At 35.1% G+C, this 25000-nt stretch overlaps 2 protein-coding genes and 1 long non-coding RNA gene across 3 annotated transcripts; 1 reads left to right on the top strand and 2 right to left on the bottom strand.

The window, feature by feature from the left end:
- Nucleotides 1-5290: 5290 nt before the first annotated feature.
- On the top strand, nucleotides 5291-9620 carry LOC109815890 (nudix hydrolase 16, mitochondrial). Its single transcript, XM_020380707.3, has 4 exons — nucleotides 5291-5846; nucleotides 7166-7280; nucleotides 8477-8560; nucleotides 9139-9620. The coding sequence occupies exons 1-4, from the start codon at nucleotides 5776-5778 to the stop codon at nucleotides 9394-9396; spliced, it is 528 nt and encodes a 175-aa protein (XP_020236296.1). The 5' UTR covers nucleotides 5291-5775; the 3' UTR covers nucleotides 9397-9620.
- On the bottom strand, nucleotides 7866-9144 carry LOC114917030 (uncharacterized). The gene is made up of 2 exons (XR_003805758.2): nucleotides 9007-9144; nucleotides 7866-8179 (listed from the first exon to the last, which is right to left on the bottom strand). It is a non-coding gene; the product is annotated as an uncharacterized LOC114917030 (long non-coding RNA).
- Nucleotides 9621-10788: 1168 nt separating the features above from the next.
- On the bottom strand, nucleotides 10789-24983 carry LOC109815888 (E3 ubiquitin-protein ligase KEG). Its single transcript, XM_020380705.3, has 16 exons — nucleotides 23730-24983; nucleotides 22489-22851; nucleotides 22167-22397; nucleotides 21842-21967; nucleotides 21419-21755; nucleotides 21180-21337; nucleotides 18155-18312; nucleotides 17576-17697; nucleotides 17330-17464; nucleotides 16347-16471; nucleotides 16085-16189; nucleotides 15744-15977; nucleotides 13905-14238; nucleotides 13629-13817; nucleotides 13199-13504; nucleotides 10789-12469 (listed from the first exon to the last, which is right to left on the bottom strand). The coding sequence occupies exons 1-16, from the start codon at nucleotides 24488-24490 to the stop codon at nucleotides 11255-11257; spliced, it is 4899 nt and encodes a 1632-aa protein (XP_020236294.2). The 5' UTR covers nucleotides 24491-24983; the 3' UTR covers nucleotides 10789-11254.
- Between the last annotated feature and the right edge of the window lie 17 nt (nucleotides 24984-25000).

The raw sequence follows: 25000 nt of genomic DNA, 5'->3' as shown, positions 1-25000 counted from the left end.
TTGGGAGAGTTTGAAGACCAAACACTTGCAGAGGAGAGAAATACTAAAAGATCTCTTACACTAAAAAGTTTGTTCATTGTGTAAAAGGAGACTTGGAAGATTTTGAAGACTTGTTGCATTTAATTGTTCTTGGTTTTAATCTTTTATTTCATTTCTTGTAAAAGTCTTTTACTTGGAAGTGATTTTGAGAGATTAAGTGCCTAGTTAATACTTATTGTCATGATAGCCTTTTCTTAGCCTTTTTTGTATCTTAGTCTTGGTTATTGATAACTTTACTCTTACTTTTATTATCAATAGTAGTAATAGAAAGATTAGTAACAATGATAGGCTCTCTCTTTGTGTTAGGTGGAATTTTTCTTGTATTTAAATCATCTTCCGTACTATCAAAAATATCATCAACATTCATGAGAATCATGACTAAAATATTCAATATTAAACAAGTTTACTCATTCAATTCACTACAAGAAAATTTAAAATTACAGACGACCAAAATTCGTGGGTAATTCAAAAAATCTGTGGGTAACACTTCATTTCCGATAGATTACAGACGGAAAATAATCCGTTGGTAAATTGCTCGTTTGAAATATTTACCGATGGATTATAATCCGTGGGTAACTTTCTGACGAAATTACCTACGGATAAAATTCGTGAGTATTGTTGATAGTATTTTTAAAAAATCATTTCAAAATTATATTAAATAACATCCTTATTTAGTGCAACATCCCTCATGTTTGACCTTTCAGCAGTTCCACTCCACAACACTTCACACAACTCCTCGTTGGTCAGAATCCTTCACCAATCAAAACCCTCTATGGGTAACCCTTTTTGAGATATTCATCAGAACCCTTTAGTGTGCCTTGTCGTCACTTGCGCATTTTTCTAGAAAACTTCCCAGAAGGTCACCCATCCCTAAATTACTCCATGTCAAGCACGCTTAATTGTGAAGTTCTTAAGGAATAAGCTACCAAAGAGTAGATGCATTTTATTGGTATAAATAGTACAAATTAATTATTTTAAGTCACCTTTAACTATACAATCTCATACTTGTACAATCTTTGAATCCTCTCATTCCAGTATATTTCAAGAATTACAATATAATATAATACTATAATTTTTATCTAAATTAAGAAATATTAATATTTTAGTCTATGTATTTCACAAGTTACATTTTTATTATATATAATTAAAATTTATAATAAATTATATATAAAAATAAATATTATAGTTAAATCAATAAATCATATATAAAATTTTTATAAACATATATTAAATGAAAATTATTAACTAATCAAAGAATAATTAACTTCTATATAAAAAGTACAAATGTCTTTCTTGTGTCATAGCATTTTTAGAGACTTTTCTTTAACTAGAAGAATTTTATATACTTTTAATTTTTTTATATCTAATTTAGTTTTTATTTATCATTATTACTTACAAATTAATTTTATTATTTTTAAAAAATTATTAATAAAAAATAATTACACATGAATTTGTCCGTGGGTAATTACCCACGGATTTATCCAATTACCCACGAATTTATCCATCGGTAATTACCCATGAATAATTTTATGGGTAATTAACCACGGATACATCCATGGATAATTTCGTAAGTAATTATCTAATTTAATTTTTATTTATCATAATTACTTATAAATTAATTTTACTATTTTAACATAAATTATTAATAAAAAATAATTACTCACGGATAATTACCCACGGATTTATCTGTCAGTAATTACCCACGGATTTATCCGTCGGTAATTACCCACGGGAGTATCCGTGAGTAATTCCGTGGGTAATTATTTAATTTAATTTTTATTTATCATAATTACTTATAAATTAATTTTATTATTTTTAACATAAATTATTAATAAAAAATAATTATCCACGGATTTATCCATCGATAATTACCCATGGATACATCCATGGGTAATTCCGTGAGTAATTATCTAATTTAATTTTTTTATTATAATTACTTAAGAATTACTTTTATTATTTTAAAATAAATTAGTAATAAAAAATAGTTACTCACGGATATATCTATCGATAATAACGTCAGTAATTTCATGAGTATTGTTGATAATATTTTTAAAAAATCATTTTAAAATTGTATTAAATAATAATCTTATTTTATTAAAAATAATATAGTTCAAAATTGGTAAAATTATTATAAATGTTAAGAAATCATCTTTTAGTTTTAGACTATCATGCATCAATATCATTTCACTAATTATAAATTACTCAATTAAAATATATTGATAATAAATTATTATTTTATACTATCATTTAATTATAAATTTTATGTATATAATAGTTGGTATGGTAAATTAATTAGCATGAGAAAATTAGTTAAGTATTTAAGAATTTAATTTGTTAATGTTTTATCATTAAATTTTTTAAAGTTACCGACGATTTTTTTTCATTTTCTACGAACAATGATTTAGATAGATAATTCGTGGGAAATATCTGTCTGAAACATCATAATTTTTCCACGGAAAAAATTCGTTGGTAACATCCATATGAAATTTCAGATGGAAAAAATTTGTGGGTAATATCCGTCGGAATCATTTATGTTTTAGACGGATACATATTCGTCAAAAAAATCCGTTGGTAATGTCATTTTTTAGATATATATATCCGTAGGAAAAAGTCCGTCGATAATAAGTGTTTTTTTTTGTAGTGATTTATGGTTCTCACAATGGATTATAAATCAACAACAACCTAACATAATTCTTAGTTCAATTCACAAGCAACAACAACCCAAAATTTAGTTCACAATTCTCGGTCTACACAACACAAGCCTTAAAATAATAAAATAACATACTTGGTATTTTGGTAAATGTTAGGACCAGGAGCAACACTAACAACAGGCAATAAAGAAATATATAATACTTATCATAAAGAGAGAGAATGATGATGAGCCATGAGGTCAAGCCATCAAGGGAACAATGAGATTATAGGAGTGACAAAACTCTCACAATGACTAATCCTAACCCTAACATTATAACTTTATAATAATAACTTTACAAGAAAACATAAAAATAAAAAAAGAAAAAGAAAAGTGAAAGACTATTATTGTTGTAGTGTTATTATATTTTATTCTATTATTTTATAACACGTTACAAATTAATGTTAATTTAGATTATTTCAATTATTATTTTAACGGGTCGATTCAACTTGAGCCCATTTGGCCTATAAATCTTTCTCTTTAAATTGATGTTAATTTAGATTATTTCAATTATTATTTTAACGGGTAAATTCGACTTGAGCCCATTTGGCCGTCGGGCTTAATTGGACAGGCTGAAATGACGTAATTCTATTAAGGTCATCCTTTTTAAGATCTAACTTGACCTTATTTCTCGATTTGTTGAACCCAAATTGACAAATTTACTAAAAAGATATATTAAAAAAAGATACTTGGGTCCTTGAAGCTTGGAGAAGCTTTGTACAAAGAATACTTAAGTTGTACTTAGTTGAGTCAGGAGTGACTTGTGAAAAAATACTTGTTAATAAGAACACCTGTTTTAGTAGAATTTAATTAGTTGATCAAGAGTTGAATGTAATCTTAGCAATGGAATGAACTGGTATAAAAATAACTATGTAGATCTTTCTCTCTTTAAATTGTTGTTAATTTAGGTTATTTCAATTATTATTTTAACAAGTCAGTTCGACCTGAGTCCATTTGGCTTGTCAAGCTTAACAGGTCAGGCCAAAATGACCTGATTCTATTTAGATAATCTTTTTTAAGATATAACTTGACTTTATTTATGGACTGGTTGGACCCAAAATGCTTGGGTCTTTGAAGCTTGGAGAAGCTTTGTGCAAAAGAATATTTTAGTTGTGCTTAGTTGAGTCAAGGGTGACTTATGAAAAAATATTTGTTAGTAAGCTAACTTATGTCAGTAGAACTTGATCAATTGATCAAGAGCTAAATGTAATCTTAGTAATGGAAACAAACCAATATAATAAAAAAAAACTATAGATCTTTCTCTCTTTAAATTTATGTTAATTTAGATTATTTCAATTATTATTTTAATGGGTCAGTTCAACTTCAGTTCATTTGATTTGTCAAGCTTAACAGTGCATGCCAAAATGACATGATTCTAGACCATCATTTTTAAGACCCAGCTTAACCTTATTTTTAGACTAGTTGGACCCAAATTGATAGCTCTACTAAAGAGACTTTGTATTAAAAAAAAAATACTTGAGTCTTTGAAGCTTGAAGAAATTTTGTGCAAAAGAATACTTGTAGTTTAGTCAAAAGTGACTTGTTAAATAATATTTGTTGGTAAGAAAGCCTATTTTAATAGAACTTGATCAGTTCATTAAGAGTTGAGTGTAAGCTTAGTGGTGGAAACGAACCGATAAAAAATAACTATGCAGATCTTCCTCTCTTTGATTTATCTACATTTTAGCATTTGTTTAATATCATGTACTGTCTTCGTTTGTTCATATATTGAAATTTGTGAAAAAGAAATTTTTTTTAAAACTAATCACCTTTTTTCTAGTATATATACATATATAAGATAATATAAATTATTTATTATAAATATAATATATAATTTATATGCTTAAAATTATGTATTTATTACAAATTTTAATTATAATATAACTTATATAATTAAAAGTATTATTTATTATCAATTATGATTTTGTATAAAAATGATTTATTGTGTACATTGTACTAACCAAAATGCTAATTTCTCTTGATCTAAAAAGCTTTTAAAAAAATTGTTCATTTTAAGTCATTGTTTCTTTTCTTTTATTACTTTTTACTATACTTTCTTCTTTTTAAAATACTGCATCATCTAAACAAAATATTAGTATTTCTAAAATTATTTATTTTTCATGTCACATCAAATCATCATCAAATATTTACATTAGTGTCACTTTTAGTGTTGTGATAATAAGTTATGTCAATATCAACAACACAATTATTACACATATTCCTATACAAGATTCAATTACTTTAAAGTTGATTCTTGCAAATATTAACAAAGATAGAATGTCATATTAAAGTTTGCTAAAGGTTTTATATCATATTAGAGTTAACTAACAACCGGATCAAAATTGTATAATTTTAAAAATCAAAATGATTAATTATTTTTTATGAAAAGTATTTTAAAATTTTCAATTAAAAATTAATCAGCAAAATAAAAAGAATTCATGTATAATAATCCTCTAAATTCTAACAAAATTACTCGAAGAGAAAATAGAAAATACATAACAAAATTGAAGAACCTTCACGATCCGGTCCCTACAAAATCGCGATACTAAATTCGCCTCTCCCAACCCAACGGCTGACCCCTTCCACCGCTTTGGCAATCCCCTGCGTGACGCTTACCGTGTTGCCGCCGACTTCCGAAATCCGATTCATCCACGTGTCAAAATCGAAGAGGTCGGTGCGTTTCGCGGCGTGTCCCCATAAGTGGGACCCACAGGCTGACAACGATCCACGTGGCCGGGACAGTTTCGATCCGATCCGATTCGATCCGTTACAATCGCTTGATGTTGTTTCTTCCGTTTCTTCTCTTCTCACACTGTGAACGACACTAAACCCAATAACGCTTTCATGGTATTCACCTGACTCATCATCACCCTTCTCTCTCTCTTTGGCCACAATTCCACCCTAAAACGACAATGGCGTGGGGCTCCTGCGTTCCACGATGCTAAGCTGTCGTTTGCATTGTGATCCTATAATGGGGACTTGCTCTCATTCTTTGGTTTTGTGATTGGAATCCAAAGAGAGAGAGTGTGTGTTGTTGCGTTCGTTTCATGGCTAAATTGGTGGCCCGAACGGGGCGCCATCAGCAGCGATACGAACATGGTTATCGCCTTATTGCTGGGTTAGTGCTTTGCTTCTTCTTTTCAATGCTTGAGCCAAAAGATGGATATGCATGTTGTTGTAGTTGTTGAATAATTTGGAGGAAAGCCAAGTTTGATGTTATGACCAAATGGGTACTTTTCTTATAATGATAAAAAAAAATTTATTTTTGATAACCTTGGTAAGGAGTTTTTACGGCTTTATCAATGATTAATCTCATTCTAGGAATCTAGTTGGTGACTTTTAGTGGTTTCTTTTATAATAATTACGGTTTTTTCATCCAGAAAATTGGATTTTGCTTATGTTTTTTTCATCCACAAGTCTTAACCAGACCCAGACTTTGCTTAGGAGACCTAGTACAGGACCGATGATTTGTTAGTATATATGTATATACAAAATAATAATTTTATTTATTGATGGATTGATTAGTTGGTGTAAAAAAAAAAAAAAAAAAAAGGATTTTTGGGGCTTTATAGAATAACCATTGTGTTGAACCAAGGTGTTTTAGGGGGAGAGTCTGGTTGTTTCTAGTATTGTTTTTTTGTTGAGCAGTTTTTTGTTTTTTTATTTTTAAATGAACTATCAAAATGGGAGCTTTTCAATTTTCGTGTTAATGGGTAATTGCATGAGGGAACAATTGGGTTAAGTAAATGCTTGGTGAGGGTCTTTGACTGACTTACTACTATGGTTTGGACTTTTTGAGATTTAAGGTCATAAAGAAATGGTGGTGTGTTTTTCACAGCATCTTTTTTAGCATGTTTTACGCTGGCTTCTACAATGCATGAAGAAAGGAATGGGGGAGAGTTGGAAGTATGGAAGATATGGATTACATAATACATATTTCTTGTGCTCTCTCACATGATGTGTGAATGTGACGTAATTTAATTAAACAATGGAGTTTTATGCATCATACATTGGAATCCTGGAATTTACAATGACATGCTGCAACCATCTTCCTCTTGGCATAAGGATTTGATGCCTTGACTTCTTTTTCTAGCCCGTGTTTATTATTTTTCCTCTGCAAGTTGTTTGATCATCTATCAAAATGCTGCAAAAGCACTACAGTGACTTGATTGTCGTTTATAATCTTCTAATGTTTGTCTTATTGATTATTTCTTACACTTCAAATTATTATTCGATCTAACTTGAATGAAGTTAAAAATTTGTAGCCAAAAGTAAAGAAGAATAGGGAGATGTTTAATTGTCCAAATATATTGGCCTTTTAGCTGAAGCAGCTTTTACTATATCAACCAATCCTTTTAGCTAGGAATTACTCGAAGTTTGAAAAGTTGGATTCGTATACTTAAGAGATCTGATCTATAGATGCTAATTGTGCTGCAGGTGTGTTCCATTTAGATATAAAGAAGGTGATGATTGTGAAGACTCTTGTTCTGAGAAGATTGTTGAAGTGCTTATGATTAGTTCAACTAGTGGACCAGGTCTTTTGTTTCCAAAGGTATAATGTTTGAATACAAAATGTACATTGTGTTTGTATTAGTTTATTGAGTTACTACTAGTGCATTGCACTTGCAAGTATGGTTTATATAATGATTCATCGTGAATTTTCTGATGCATTCATTAATTTTGGATGGATCACAATATTAGAAACAGCTATATTACTGAAAAAATTATTATTAAATTCTTATACTTTTGGACCTCTTGTTTTGCATGATTTAGCCCCCCACCCTCAATCTTATCACTGTTAAGAACAGTAAATTCTAATGCCCTATTAAACATCCTGGCACAACTTTACATCAACTTCCTGTTCACATAGTTTATATTGTTGTTACTGTAAAGATTTCACACGTATTGGGATGACGGGTACATTGACTTAGGATTTGGATTTGGATCCTCTCTTTTTCAAAACATAATAGGGTCCTGTTAGAGAAATATAGACAAAATTCATTTTTTCCTAACTAGTAGAACCTATAACCTGTCATACCGGGTCTCCTTCATACAATAAGAATTGTGTTTAGACGTTGTCATTGGTTGTAACTTGTAATTGTTCCTTAATCATAATCGCTTTAGGGAAGAAAGGAAAGAAAGTAACATTTAGCTTACTATTTGACATATTTAATATGTAATACAGACAGTTCTTGTTGTGTGCATGAATTATGTTCACCTTATGAATGTGTGGGAGGCATTCATGATGTAGCTGTCATAGCCAGTTTGCATGTTTTCAAGAAAGCCCCCCCGCTTCAATATCCAGTAATCTGGCCTATCTTTAAGAGAACTTCATTGTGCCTGTAGTTGCACACTTGTATCCATGTCATGGTGTCTTGTACTTTGGACATTAGTGGTGTCTCCATGTCCATTTTGTGTCTGGTCACTCTGGTGTCCTTATGCATGTTTATTCTTCATAGTTGCACACATAAAGACCAACTTTTAGGCACTTGAATAATTCAAGACACTATCGTAATTTGTTGTAACAACATATATTGAACATATGACATATCAATGAGACAAGTTTATTAGATTGCTCAATATGATGTCATAGATATAGATTTTACTGCTTCATAATAAATTGCTTGCAATTTCATAATAGTAAAGATCTGTTTTTCTAAATAAATGTGATTGACATCAGCTGTAAATTATGGCTCCCGAGTTGAGATCTTATTTTCTGATTATTGTGATTTTGCTTTGCTATTCAAGGGAGGATGGGAGAATGATGAAACTGTTGAAGAGGCTGCTGTAAGAGAAGCAATTGAAGAAGCAGGAGTTCAAGGAGACCTAATGGTGAAAATCTTCTCCACATATATGAATTAATTTAATGTTTTATCTTATCTAACATTGTGATTTGTTACCTGTGAATTTCTTGGAAGAGTCTAGGAAGTTTATGTGAACATCAAATCATGTTCTGACATCAGTAGTTACTAGTCGATGATAACAAAAATTTGCACAAAAAAAAAAAATGAACAAAATCAAGACACTAGGGGATTCTAGAGACAGTAATTTAAATATCAATGTTTCATAACCTGCCAAACTCATCGTAGATTACATCAAAACCATGTAATATGACTGATTTTTGCTCAAACCTGAAAGAGGCTTCTGGGTGTTTTCATGTCACTTTTTTTGTATTAAGAGTTTAATTTATATGTAGTGTTACTTTAAAAGTTTGTATCATGTCAACCCATCAAAAATCATGATAGCAAGATTGTTATTGGAAAAGTCAATAAACTTACCATACACGTGTATATGTGATTCTCCATGTAAAAACTTTACATTGTTAGTGTATGAACTATTTTCTCTTTTGTATTTCCATTTTGATGGATGAATGCAAACTGATGATTGATATTGTGGCTACTTGGTGTCAGGACTTTCTTGGATACTATGAATTTAAGAGCAAGACCCTCCAAGATGAGTTTAGTCCAGAAGGTTTATGTAAAGCAGCAATGTATGCCTTGTTTGTGAAGGAAGAACTTGAGTCATGGCCTGAGCAAAGCACCAGAAATAGGAGTTGGTTGGCTGTATCAGAGGCACTAGGAAGCTGCCGCCATGCATGGATGAGAGAAGCCCTGCAATGCTTCTCTAAATGGCATGAGGAGTGCAAGGGAGGATCTAGACCGAACTGACTACTCATTTGTAGGGGGCAGTGATAAAAAGATTAGTAACATTTATTTTAGTGAAGATATTTCTTATCAGGATTACATAGGGTGTGGTTGATGTCTTTTTGTCATTTAGTTTTCAAAACGTTTTTTCGGATGGATAAAAAATTTGTTTGGTGATGGAATTTTGAGGACAGATTTAAAAAAAATGAAGTGTCTGAAATATAGATATGCTATTATGTTCACAATAAGTCTATGTCAACCCCAGGATTAGTTTCTGGATTTTGGTTAATGATATTCCGGTTTACTTTAAAAAATGTCTATGCCAACCAATCCTTGTGAATCCTCAACCACAATTTATGGCAACGAAGGGACTGTTGCTGCTCTTATATGTCCCTTCAGAAATGAAGAAGACGCGGAGTCCCACACAGAAAAATGAAATATGAGAAGTTGATTCCCCGGTAAAATACACGAGATTTTGTTTTCTTGTTTTTAATTATATACTTTTAAAATTGTTAAATCTGTAAATGAAAACAACTGCAATTAGTGTTTCTTTTTCCCTTTTTTTTTTAAGTAAAAGTGTTTAAGATAGTCTGCAAACATGTCTTTAGAGTAATTCGTAAATCGAATAATAATTGAAACATTTTTACAGTTAATTATTTTATGAGATTTTAGCTGATACAAAATTGTAAAATGTATAAGGTCTTTACGTTGTGCATTTCAATTAAATTCAAATCGAATAACATGCTTGCTCAAGTAGTCAAAATTTTCTTTGTTCGTGACTTTTTATTTGAATCATCTTAATGAGGAATATCTCTCGGTTTATACCGCGCCCTTGGTAATGAGGGGGCATCTTGCAATAGGCTAAATGCGTATTCGTTGTTTTCAAGCGGGCATTTATTCTGATATGATTTTCCTTTTTATCTTCCTTAACTTTTGCTTCGTAAAAAAAAAGGGAAGAGTTTTGCCTTTGTTTTTCTTCAATCAAAATTTGTGTTTGCACGAAGATAATTCATCGAAAATGGATAAAGTGTATCGGCTCATATTAAAAAAAACGGATTTTTTTATTTATTCAAATTAAAAAAAAATCAAATTTGTATAAATGAACAGTTAACCAAACCATTTTTTCAAAGCATCAGTTCAGTTTTTCATAGATCGCTTTATAATACGGATCGAATAGGAAATTTTGCAGACCTCTAGTAATATTTGGGTCAGCTTCCAAATGAGCTTAACAAATATAGAGGCAAAAGATGGCAAGTCTCGCCCTAGCTTATTCTCCATAATGCAACTGTTGTCACCAAGCAATGAAATGGAACTGACTACTGAATCACTAATTGAACCGAGATGAAATGCTCACAACCATATCCATGTTTGGCCAAATCAGAAACAGTAGGGTTATATTGCATTGCACAGAGACGCTGTATAAAGGAATCAATTCTATTCAAGAATTATGCAACTGCATAATGGTGAGTCGAAAAAATGCATTAAGTTGGCTGTTGAGTACAATTTGTACAATATGAAATAAACATACATATGATATGATATACAGCTCAAAATCTGGGACTACAAACTTGTGAGTAATGAATAATATAAATGGGCCAACTGCCAATATTTGTTTTAGCTGTCTTTAAATCTCCACACTCTTGTCAGCAAGCCAATTATCCTATCTCCACAGCTTCAATTCTTTCACTCCTCTGTTTATTAGCATCAATACATGTGGCCAAACTGCATTCCAACCTTCAAAAAGGAGTTATGGTTCAGAGCACATCTAACAGCAGAGCTTTCCACTTCTTTGCACAAGCTCAGGCCCAGAAAAACATAGGCTAAAGAGCTGAATGAGAAATTTTAGCTATGATACAACCTTTCATTTTCCTAAAATAGCATATCAGTCCTCATCAAGGGCAAGATCAGCAGGATCTCCTATCCAGAGCCTCCCTTCCCTCCACCGGAATTTTATTCTTAGTTTGCCATTTGCATCTACCCCTACAACCTGTCCCTTGCTGGCATGTGTCTCCATTCCCCATCCCCATCGCGGGTTTGCCAATCCATCTCTGATCCTTACCTTGTCCCCCACTTTAAATGGCCTAACCCGTTCCATTTCCCATGCCTTACAAAGCCATAGCCTCTCCATGAAACAGAACGCCACCCACAGATCCTCGTCTTCCATCCGATGCACTACTCCAAGGCTTGAATGACTCACATCCCCCCAATGGTGGGTTGGGGTTGAAACTGATGCTTTGACCCTTACCCAATCTCCTATACAGAGCTCCTTCTCTTCCACCACTTCCACTTCTGATGGATCCAACATCCACGCTTTCGTTCCTGCTGGAGTGTATATTCGAAGCTTTCCATCAGCATCAATTGCTTGTATAGTCCCAATACTTGCATGGGTATGCCCTGACCATCCAAATCTTGGTTGCCTTACACATTGTTTTACTCTAACCTTCTGTCCAACAAAGAGTTTGTCAAATCTTTCAAGATGAGAACTTGGTCCTTCCCACTTATCTTGCTCCCCACAAAATCCAACGTATATGCTTCTGCCCAATTCATATCCTTCAAGCCCCATTCCTTGAACGACACCAATGCTACCTGGCCCAATTGATTTCCAATTATTTGCATTATCTTTCAATCTCACCCACTCACCCACTTCAAACATTTGTTCAATCTCAAGGTCTGCAGGATCTCCACGCCACAGGTCTGGCAGACCAAAAAATGCAACCCTGACTTCTCCATCAGCATGAATACTGGTTATAACCCCTCGAGATTCAGGCTGAGCTTCTCTCCAACCCCACCTTGGTTCAACCAAACCAGCTCGGAACCTAACATACTGCCCAACTTTATAGCTAGGAACCTTTTCAACATCTGTATAATGAGTGATCCACTTCCCTTTACGAAAACAGCAAGCCAACTCCAAATATCCAGAATCCTGTACACTATGCACAACAGCTAAACTTTCTTTCCCAACATTATTCCAGTCATAGCTTGGTCTGGTTCCCAGGCTTGGTTTTGAGCGTACCCAATCCCCAACTTCAAATCCTGGAAGCCGTTCTGCATCTCCAGGAGAAACTTTCCACAAGTTCTGCCTACCAGTGACCCTCACCTACAAAGAAACCAGCAAAAATCACTTCTTATTTGTAATCTAAGGAAGATATCACTAATAACATTGTCGATAAAATGTTTATTCTAAGTTTATCTAATCCAATAGTTACAGTAGTCAATATCTTAGTCTAATTTTCTCATATGGTTTAGGCAGGGGTTCCAGCAAAGCCAAATATGAGGTGATTTTGTCTGATTGTACACTTGTTATTTGTCAAGCACCATATCACCATTCTGCAGATGCTATAGCCATGATGATGGGCAAATTCTTACACCCAGTCTACCCTGCCTGGGGTATATACTGGGCCAATTAATAATTGCCAACTCATTTTATATTATAATCTTATTGATAATTGTCAACTCATGGCTCAAATTTGAGTTTGGCGTCACTTTATAATTTAAACCAGCCATACCCTGATACAGAAAGAAAACATAGAAATCTCAGGTTACAACTCTGGACCTATACAAAACTTTTTCTGCGAAACTTTAATTTCAGCCATATAAGGCAGCAAATCCCCCCAGATGGAAGGCTATTTCCTAGGCAATATCTGTACAGATTTATAAACTTTACATACCAAACTGAGTCTATCACTACTTAACAATGTTAGAAAAAATTGTATTAGGTGCTGTTTAAAAATAGTTATGGAAGACACTTAAGACATCATAGATAGCTTAAAAGTCATTTAAGGTGTAGAATCATGCACAAAAACTAGAAAAAATAATCTAAGCTTACATTGAGAGCACCATCCATGTCAATTCTCACTATTTTTCCAACAGTGGCTGGCGATTCATTTGACCACCCAAGCCGTGGCTGAGTAACAGATGGCATCACATGAATTTCTTGTCCCACCTCAAATGGAGGAACTTTCTCTACATCAGTGACTGAGCAACGAAAAGGCTTACTTCTGAAGCAAAAAGCTACTCCCATATCACCATCCTCCTCCAAGCTATGAATTACCCCAATACTATTCCTTGTAATATCGTCCCATCCATATTTTGGAGAAGACACTGAAGCTTTCACTCTTACCCAATCTCCAACCTGCTTTGGACAAATCAAGAATTAAATAGTGCAAGCCAGATAATAAGGCATCTGACATTAAATATATAGAAAGAACAAGCTAAAAAGGTAGCTAATGATCAACTTTAACAGAAAGAATTACTACCTTAAAATCTTCCACCTTCTCCATATCCGATGGATCAGCTTGCCATGGTATGGGTCGATTTGGTATATCTATTATTAAGAGACCATCATTCTCAATCTCACTTATTCTTCCAACACTATGATGTGTCTCACCACCCCAAGCATATCTAGGTTCTGCAACAGATCGTTTCACACATACCCGATCACCAATCTGTAAGACAAATTTTGTTAATACAAGTCATGTAATGAAGACAGGAGACAAATAAGCAACACAGAATAAAATTTGCATTTTTCATACCCTAAAAGGAGCAACATGCTCAACCTCCTCTGGTTCACAATGCCATGGATTTGGAAGATAGCTCAGTTCTATTAAGAGACTACTATCTGGTCGAATACAATATACAATGCCAATGCTTCCTGGTGTCACAGACCCTAGTCCATGCTTTGCAGATGTAAGAGTTGGACGAATACGAACCCAATCTCCAACCTTGAATTCCTCAACACGTTCCATCTCTGCAGGATCAGCTTTCCATCCTCTGGATGCTCCAGGAAATCCAACACGGAGGATTCCGTCATCGTCTACACATAATACAGTCCCAATGCTGTCACGACACTGCCCACGCCAACCAAATCTAACATGGACAAACAGTCATCAATATTAAAGAAAATGCAAAATCAACATGGTTTGATAGCATGCCATGCACAAGGTACTAATTAACAGAATTTGATAGTAAAGCATAGGTTGTCTTCTATATCGTCATTCCCTTCTCTTGTATATTTTTTCTTAACAAAAACCTTGTGCAGCAAATATATAAGTAAAATAAATCCATCAAACAGAGAGATTTAAAAAAGTAGCATAATGCTACCAAACTAATTATGCACTCCAGTCCAGTCACAGATGACATCATTCAAGAATCCATTATACACCAAATTGTAATAAGACCTATATGGAAGAAGCATTATAAGTGGGTGATACCACTGAGCCAACAGAGACCTCTGCCTTCCTATTTTGATATCTTGCACCCAGAATCTTATTTAGTCTCCTGTTAGCCAGATTTTATTACTCAACCTCCTTCAGGAAAGACAAGACTGCTTCTACCTCATCATTGAATTAACTCAAATGAGCTATTATAAGTTCAAAGACCAAATAAATTGCAGTTCGATTTTTCATTTATTGTTGGGTCACTGGGCAGTTTCAAACTACACTCAATAGTAAATCTTTTCTAAATACTTAGAAATCATTATTCACCAGATCAAAGAAATACAAGAAGTCATTTAAAAATATCCATGCATTAATGCTCATATTCTAAAAAAATTATAAGAAACCACTAAACTTTGGGAAGGTTGATTTTCTGGCAGGGACCAATGCATTTGGTAGCAGCTTAATGCTACAATATTCCGCCAATAAGTTTGAATGCCCTGATTTTCATGTGCAACATTCTTTGCTGCCAATGTTTGAATATCTATAAAATACCTTAAGGGAGAGAATGACGCATAATAGATTATAAAATTAGGATAATTTGTTATTTTAGGAATAATTAGATATTTGTAGGGATTTTAGCCTTGTTAGGAAACTTGTTCTCAAAGAAATTTATCATATGTTTAGTAGGTGAGTTGTTCCCTTATTTGATTAGGATTAGGAGTCCAGTACTTAACCCAATTCCTACTATAAATACGGGTATGGCAACACATTACACCATATTAATCTATTATCTTGCTTCCATGTTCTCTCTTTTTTTACTTCCTTCATAAGCCCTATAATTTCAGGATGATAATAAAGCAGTATCATCCTCAGCAACTAGTTCAGTCACTATCCCGATGTTGAGTTTCTTTGGAACAGTCAATTGAAAAAACTCCCATGATATACTGTTAATTTAAAAGGGGAAGAAGAAATCATGTGAGATATTGAAGAAGCAATCTGAACGATAAATTTTTCACAATAAATACAAGTTCTCACCTGATATGCTTATGTGTGTGTGAGAGAGAGAGTATTATTTGGGGGAGTTTTTAGTTTACCCAATGTTCTTGTCAAAAGAAGATGTAATAAACCAAAAGAATTGCTATTAACAAAGATCAAAGAAACTCCCCAACATTAGACATAACATAAAGCCATTACATACAAAAGAAAAATTGTTACCTAGGCTCTTCTACATCTTCTTTCAGTTGAACATGTTGTCCCCTGTCTAATGGAATGACTTTTATAACTTCATTTGCCAGAACATGAACCTCTCCAGAACAAAATGAAACAATGAGATTATCTCTATCTGGAACACTTTGCACAAAACCAACACTCTTTGGTTTAGCACCTTGCCATCCATGTGTTGGAGTTGTGATAGATCTTCTAAACTTCACCCAGTCTCCCACTTCAAATCTATATAGTCGTCAGTAAACAAATATTTTAAACATATTAGTCACATATGGGTAAACAGTAAATATCATAAACTAAAAATTTGCAAAAAAATAAAGTCTTCCACTCACGTTGTAGGAGACAAATGAACTCCCTTATTCATGAGTGCTTCCATCAGATCTTCAGATAACCATTCTCGAGGGAGAGCCTCTAAGATGTCACGTAGTGTCTTGCCGCTATTACAAACACAGCCCCATCAATCTTATTAGCACTAACATGCAACAGTCAAATGTATTTTCACAGTTATGACAGTAATGTTTTAGATAAATTTATGATGTTTAAAAAACAACAATTACAACTTAATGAAAATACAATGCTTTAACTGTGACTTACCTGTGGTTTCTGACTTCAATATCAGCATCAGAATTCTTTAGCATAACAATGAGCCAGTCAATATTTTCACGAATCATTTTTGCTGTCTCTGCTGCTATATGGAAAGCATTGTCACCATCATCATCCTGATACAAAGTTACATTAGAACCTTAATGAAAAGGACATAATGGTGAAGCTTCCTTCCAAAAGATAGGGAACATATAAACTTCCAATTATTTCTACAAAGTAAACAAAATTCAAAACTAAAATGTGTTCTCTTATGAGTCAAACATAACCTGCTCACACTTATAATGGTTCATATATAAAATCCAGTGCAAAAGGTTCAAATATATATACAAGACAAAGAGCACAACAAATCAAAACGATGTACAAATTCTATTTCAATGTCATGGAAACAAGATCACAATTCATTTCATAATAAAAGTCAATTATATAATAAAGTTTAAATTACCCTAAACTCAGCAATCAACAAAGTTTTAATATTCAGTATGTCTTCCCCAGCTTACTCAGCTTATTGAATTTAATAAAGTTTAAACTTTAAATTACTTGATAATACAGATTAAAGAATGGACTACATCAGATTCTGAACTCAGCAATCAATATCTCGTAGTATAATAAAGATCTAATGTAGTACTTAGTAAATAGAAAGTTTTATAAACTATTTGAGAAATTATAGAAAGAAAAGGAAGACATCACAATTCACAAAGCAAAATAACATATTCAATAGTGCTCGTCATCCATAACAATATTTGAAGGTAATACCAACTATTAATGTAGACATTTCTTGACCCACTTTACCCTTAAACTGCTACTAATGCACTTGCACAGACTCCAATTTCAGTTTTATTTTTGGTGTAGTGCTACATTATAAATTGATCTCATCTTACCAAAAAAAAATGCGGACAGGCATTTTTATGCCTGTCTGTCCACTAGTTAAAATTATATTTATGTGATCAAACAGGGAAATGGGAATTCATGAAAACCTGCAAATTATAATCTGCTCCAGCAGCTAGAAGCAGTCCAACACATGCCTTTGCACCCCTAGCTAAGGCCAAGTGAAGAGGTATACTGTTGTGCACGTTGCGAATGTTCACATCAACCCCAGCAGCTAGAATAACCTACTCAAAACACCCAAAATATACAAACATAAAGTACAAATTGTGCATATTTTAGCACCAAAAAATATATTTATATTCTTAATCATTTAATCAAGAATCTCATTCACTTACCTTAACCAAGTCCACGTCGTTAGTCATAGCAGCTGTATGCAAAGCTGTCCTCCCATTCTGTGAATCTTGAGCAGATGGATCAGCTCCAGCTGCAAGCAATATCTGCACCAGTTCTCTCCCCTCTATATATTTGGCATGAACAAACAAAATCAGATAATTCATCTATTTCTCAAAAGAGAATAAATAGCATAAATGATATTAAAATAACCATGTATTAACTCTCAAATTTGAAATATGAATGCAAATTTATTCTAGTATGCATAGGAACTGATTACCACATTTCATTTTATCATGAATTGTTTCCCTAATTAGTTTGGAGCATAAATTCATCTTAGTAAAAATAAGGGTTAGCACTCTATGTTTTAAAAATATCGGTACTTTGTAATACATCACAGTTAATATCAATTCAGAATTTCATCATTTTTGTATCTCTCTACATTTATACCAAAACCCATAATTTCATCACTCCTTTCTATCTAAAATGCTAAATAATTTAAAATTGATATATGGCCAATATTGAAGCATTTCTAGAATTTACGATAGCGAAATGTTTAAATCAAGCAGCGAAATTTTGGATACCACTTTCATGGTCTTTCTTGGAAGCAGCTGCCATGCACAAGGCAGTGCCAATAGGGCTTGGTATGTCAATTGCTCCAGCAATCTCATCAGAAGTTGCAACTTCCACCCATCTCTTCACAACAACAACATTCCATGTTGCCACACACAAGTGCAGTGGTCTGCCACACCAGAGTAAAACCGTATGATGAATTGATTATATATGCAGGTGAAACAAAAAATCAATTTAACATGAATGAAATAATTAACAATATCTGTAGATCAATTATATAGAAGATAACACACTAAAAGAATTTCCTTTATCATAATTGTGGACCAGAACCACATTAAATTCTAAAATGTGAAATTCCAAGAAATGTGGTAAAAAATAAAGCAATGTGATTCTCAGATATCAGATTAAGTTAGATTGTTCCTTTGCAAGAACAACCTTAAGATAGTTTAGAAATATATATTATATTGTACTGTAAATTAAAAGGCAAAAAGCTATCATATAAAGATGCATCATAAAATCCAAAAATACATGCATAAAAACTGATAAAGATCCAACCCAAGCAAAATCCAAAGATACATGCATAAAATCCAACAATACACCATGTAAAAAGCTTCACTTAGTCAGCTTCAAATCATTAATTGAACTAAAGATGCAGATTAGACATAAAATGGACTTAAAAAAATATGCCATTACCCTTTTTGATAACAACTGAACCAAAGAATGAAGAAGAAAGAAGAATTCTTTATTGAACATAACTGAATCATTGTTAAACATTAGTTATTGTGGCACAATAAAGCTATGGCATAGAGGGTTTCCCTGGAAATGCAATCACAACAGTGTCACGCGCAGAGACCACGAGAAACACCATCATGAACACCTTGCCTGTCGGCTGTCGCGGGTCATGCGTTACACATCGGGCATGGCAGAGGTGGCAATGCAGAGCAGCGTCCAGGTGCATGGGAAGGGGTGGGGTCTTTAGGGTTCGCATCTGAAGAAATGAAATGCTAAGGAAGGTGCAATTGGGCTTGTGGGTCTGTGTAAATTGGGCCTTTAAAACCAACTGGGTCTTCATGTGAATTGGGCATCAGAAAAAATCAATTGTTTTTGAAATTGGCAAACACACTTAAAAATGTCTTGTGCTTCCATATGAAGTGTTGGTCCATTCATTATAATTCTACTAGGTGTTGCCTTATTTTAAAATAAGCCCAACATTACATTTTATTTCCATGCCATAAACCTTTCAGTCACTCACTTAAATTTCTTTCCTCATCGGAAACTTAAATAAACATCACGGAAACCCTTCTCTCCCAAAACTAAAAACATTCGACCATTCTCCTCTAGTTCAACAACGCCTCTAGTTCTCCTCCATTCCATCCAGTCCAGCATCAACTCTGGTTTTACAAGGTAACAATACTTTTATTTGCTTTTTTAGCTTATCTTTTCTTTAATCTTTCCCTTTCTTCTTTAATTTTTTCCAATTTCTTTTCCCTCTCTATTTTTACCTGTTTCTTCAAAATTATAGTTTTCTTTTCCTCATTCTCATTTCAACCACTATGGACCTTCTGCTATTTGCCTGTGACGCTATCTGTTATATGATATAGCAAATTTTCAGCTTTCACAATTTCTGCGATCTAGTATTGCCAACACTGAACTGAATCATAGGTTTTTGAGAGACCTGTACCCTCCACAACAATGATTAATTTCCCTCCACTACTCCTAAATCTCAGCCCTCTTTTTATAATAACCACCCATCTAATAACTAACTACAGTTAGTTATTAACTATTTCTGTAACAATTATACAAGGGACTCATTCTGAGTCCCTCTTATGACTCTTACTGTGGACACTCCTGAAAGGGAGGTCTCAGCTACCTATCAACTCCCCCCAAAGAATCTTCCTTGTCCCCAAGGTGGAATTGAATGTCTGCTGCTGACTTGCAGCTAGTCTCACCAGAAGGTAGATACTTCCACTTGATTAACACCTCCACAGTGGGCACCATTCTGTCAGTCTCCTCTTCTCCCTCATATCTTCTACAACCTTGTCATGCTCTCCTACCACCAGTACATTTTACTGCTTATTATTGCATACTTGGGTGGAGACTTGGAAGGCATTACTCCTTAATTCAGATCCCTTTGTGGTCCTGAAATTCCAGTCTCCATTGGATCGATTAATTGTAAAGTTGCAATAAGAACTACCCCCATTCCTCCTTGATACTCTCCTGTCTTTGCCACCGTCAAGTTCTTTTCTTCTATTTTTTGAGCTGTCTTGTCATCTCTTACAGCAGCATTATTGGCTCACGCAGCTTCAACTCTGCACTCATCTCTTCCTTCAGGCCACCATTCTCTCTAACGCCTCAACTCTTGATTCCCTTCTTGAAGCCACCATGAATACCTGTAGAGCCCTTGAAAAAGCTCCAGTGCCAGTTTGATAAGAACTGGACCAGAGAATGAAGAAGAAAGAATTCTTTATTGATTGTATGTTACTGAATCACAAGTTTCAAGAGACCTGTACTCTCCGCAACAATGATTAGTTTCCCTCCTCAAATCCTTAGTCTCAGCCCTCTTTCTATTACAAATTTACAATTATACAAGGGCTCGTTCTTTTAGTCCCTCTTATTACTTTTACGGTGGACTCTCCTAATAGGATGTCTCAGCTCTACATATCACTATTCTCATCCTTTATTGTTTTCAATTATACAAGTTTCTAATACATAATATATAATAAGTAATAAATGTTGTTCATACACCATAGCAACTCATCAGGCTGAGCTGCATCTTTCAACATGAAGCTGCTGCCCCATGCTAAGGAGCAAAAAGGTCATGTAGTCAACAAGAAGTCCAGAAGACAACCATAAATATGAAAATTAAAATTCATGACAAAATGAAAACTTCAGCAAAACTATAAGCAGCATCTCCCAATAGTTAATTAAGATCTGTTATCATACCTCTTCATATATACTGATTGCCACACTTGGATAACATTCTAAGCTAAAAAATAAAAATAAATATATAAAAACTGAATCTAAGCCAATACTCACGTCAGGTTCTTTGAATTCATGATGGCCATTGATCTACAGCCTCCATTCTCCAATATCACAAGAGCACAGTCTGTGTACTTCTTGGCAATTGCCCTATGCAGAACAGATTCACCTTCATCATCCACTGCATTGGGATCAGCTCCAGCTAATAGTAGTTCCTGTTATTTGTCCACATAAATTCAAGATGAATATAATTCTAATGAAGAAGAAACATCCAAGTAAACTTAAGTAAAACATACTCGCATACAATCTGGTTGGCCATGATAGGCACAAACGTGAGCTACTGATGGGCCAAAACCATCTCTCAATCGTGACCGCACATTAGCATTTCTTTTGATAAGGCTACGAACACATTCTGGGGATCCAGCTGCTAATGCAAAAACAAGAGGAGGATCTCCATCTTTGTCCAATACATCAACATTTGCCTCTCTATACTCCAGAATTGTCTCAACAAGCTCTGCACTACCACGTCTACAAGCTAAGTGGAGAGCCGTTTGCCCACCAGCATTTTGAGCTTCCAATAGTGAAGATAGGTAGTTGCTGCCATTTTCTGAGGAAGCCTTTCCAAGAAGATCTCTGTGCAAGAAATACACAGCAAATGAATGAAATGATAACATTTAAATAAAAGCAAGCTCAGACGAGGAGCTGTGACACCAACTAACCTAACACCTGCAGTATCTCCTTCAGACACTAGTTGATGAAGATGGTTTGGATTTTCCAGAGGAACTTCCAATTCAGGTGCTGGGGAAGGCTCCATCACATTTGACACAGAGCCCTTGTCTAAGCCACTGTATCCAAAGAAATGTATAAGATTGTATAAGACAATTTCTGCTTGTTAAACATCAATGACAACTGTGCATTTGGCTCATTCCCAGTGAAGCTCACATTTCCATACAAAAAAATCATAAGTAACCTTAATTTCTAAATCAAATTCTATAAAAACTGACAGCAGATGCAGTCATGCTTATAATAGCTCAACAGACTTACTTATCGGGGCTTGCTGGAGGGCTGCGTGGTATTTCCTGCAAATGACGGAGAAATATTGCCAGCATTGCACTAAAAGTAGGCCTTTTAGATGGCTTGAATTGCAAGCACTCTCCAATCATCTTCCACAATTCCCTTGGAATTCCACCACCAACCACACTAACATACTGTGGAGGCTGCTTCTTAGCTTTAACAACTGATCGATAGATTTCCTCTGCACTTAAACCTGCCCAACTGCAAACACAGATTTTGCACTAAAATATTTGAAAAGGAGGAGAGAACATAAGGAAGAAAAGTTGAGTAAAGAATGAGTTGCTCCACATACGGAATGGATCCCGTGCACATCTCCACCAGTGTACAACCAAAACTCCAGGCATCTGATTCAGAAGATATACCTATTCCATCATCCCAAAACAAATTTAATGACTTCTTCACTGGTTCCCAAGCCTCCGGTGCCGTATAATGTGGGCTGAGCATTATGCATTCCATACAGGAATGGATTTTCGCAGAGTCACACTCTGGTCGAGCCTTCCAACACAAAGGCTTCTTAAGAATTGTAGCAAGTCCATAATCAGAAACCACAGCATGACCATTTGCATCAAGAAGAAGATTGGAAGGTTTTAAGTTCATGCAAACAACGCCTGCAGCATGAAGCTCAACAACCCCTCGTGCAATGTCTGCCCCATATCTACATTTGACAAATTTTAGTGTCATTGTTCATAACTGTCATGGGAAATTGAAACGCAATATCGGATTACTCAAATTCCACTAAAGTTATTTTTAAGTTACCCATATTACACTAATAAGAAAACAAGCAATCACGTCAAAGAATAAAATCATTAGGACAAAATCTTTCGGAAAGAATTCCACACAATGTATTCAATTATTTATCTGTTTGCCTAACCAACAGGAAAGTACATATACAACCCAGAAAAACACATATATAATGTCTCCCTCCAAACATTGATTAATCAATGACCAGCAGGACATAATACCATTGCATTTTCTCATAATTTTAACCAGAATGCAGTGTATCCTTAATCCAGTAAAATGGCTTCAACAAGAATGTACCTACGCAGGAGTAAAATGATAATTTTCAGACATCAAATAAACCATTCTGATACTGCATTATCTCCAAATTTTAACCAGAACGCAGAGCTTGCTTCCTACTTATCAGAGAAATTGTGATGATACTGGTCATGTTTTCACATTGCAGACCACATCACATGAAAAGACAAGGCCCTGGTACCGACTATGCAACAACCACACCATGAGAAATTGAACTAATCAACCCAACTACAACTGCCGCGGCTGCAACCCCAAGTACTCATCAAACAAATCAAGAAAAAACCAGACTAATCAAACACAATAATCACAGTCCCGCAGTTCAAAACCACAATTACTCATCAAACAAATCAAGAGACACTAAACTAGCCAAACAAAACAATCACCAACCTTCTGTGCGGCTACTCACTACCAGTCACTACCAAGTCACTCAACAACATTAATCAGAACAAGAAATAATAAATAAAAAAAATCATAAATCTAAAATGAGAAATCCAAAACCTTAGGACTTGCTCCAAAGTGAGCCTCCCTTCATTGCGCTGCATCTCAGACTGAACCGATCCATAACACTTATCCATCACGAGGCACAAACTCTCCTCCACCCTCATTGTCCCATGGAAAGTACACACATTCCTACACCACATCGAAGCCCTACGCAAATCCTCCAATTTCCCTTGCACCCAATCCAAATCCATCCCCTCCCCCACCGCCACCTTCTTCACCGCCACGCTGTGCCGGCACCGCCGTCCTCCCTCTCCACCGCCGATCACCGCCATCCACATCTCCACCCCCGCCCTCCTCCCCTCCCCAATCCGCCGCACCAGCTTCAGGTCCTGGTGCGCCCCGACCTCGATCACCGGCTCGCACCCGCCGGAGCTCGACGCCTGCGACTCGCGGCTGTTCCGCCGCCGCTTCTCGTCGTCCTCCTCCTCCTCGCCTCCGCCGTCCTCCTCCTCCTCCTCCTCGTCGTCGTCCGTGCAGTCGCAGTCGAAATTCGCCCCTCCGCGGACGCCGCCGCCGCCGCCGTTGGCGGCGGAGTGGAGGAGCGCGAGCACAGCGTAGTTCTTGCGCAGCGCCTGCACGGAGTTCCCGACGGTGGACACGTGGCGGCAGCGCGGACACGTGAGTGTGGCGTCCGAAGACTCGGAGAACATTGTGGAAAGACAGTCCCTGCAGAAGCCGTGTCCGCATTGGAGCAGAAGCGGAACTCGCTCCTCCTCGTTGTACCGCGTTTGGCAAACCAAACAACACGGCACTTTCATTTTTCCTTCTTCTTCTCTCTCGTCTCAATTTTCGTCTAGCAGCAGCACCAGTGACGGAACCGCTTTGATCCGAAATTGAACTTGGAGGATCTCGTTCAGCAGAAATTAATAGTGGCCAGAGTTGTGAATGGTAGATCCATGGGGTGAAGTTTGGGAGAGGACTTAAGCTTGATCAATTACGCTAATGATGAAGGAAATCTAGAGAGAAAGGGTTTTAGAGAGAGAAAGAGGGAAAGTTGTTGTTGAAGAAAGGGAAAGAGCTGAGATTTGAGGGGGATTTTGGTATTTAGATGTTTTCTTTTTTTCTTTTTTTCTTTTTTCTTTTTTTCTTTTTTTCTTTTTCTTTCGTTACTGTTTTTCCATTTGTAAGAAATGGGTTTGGCCTAGGTGGGTAGGAAGGAAACAAAGGGAGAGCGATGATGTTGGTGTCTTTGGACTTTGAAGTACTACACCCCTCACCCCACTAAAACACTTTGCTTCACAGAAGTGGAATAGTTTTGGGGATTCTTG

The sequence above is a fragment of the Cajanus cajan genome, chromosome 10, assembly GCF_000230855.2.
Source record: "Cajanus cajan strain Asha chromosome 10, NIPB_CcT2T_4, whole genome shotgun sequence".
Taxonomy (NCBI): Eukaryota; Viridiplantae; Streptophyta; class Magnoliopsida; order Fabales; family Fabaceae; genus Cajanus; species Cajanus cajan.
This window is presented reverse-complemented; position numbering and strand designations above follow the sequence as displayed.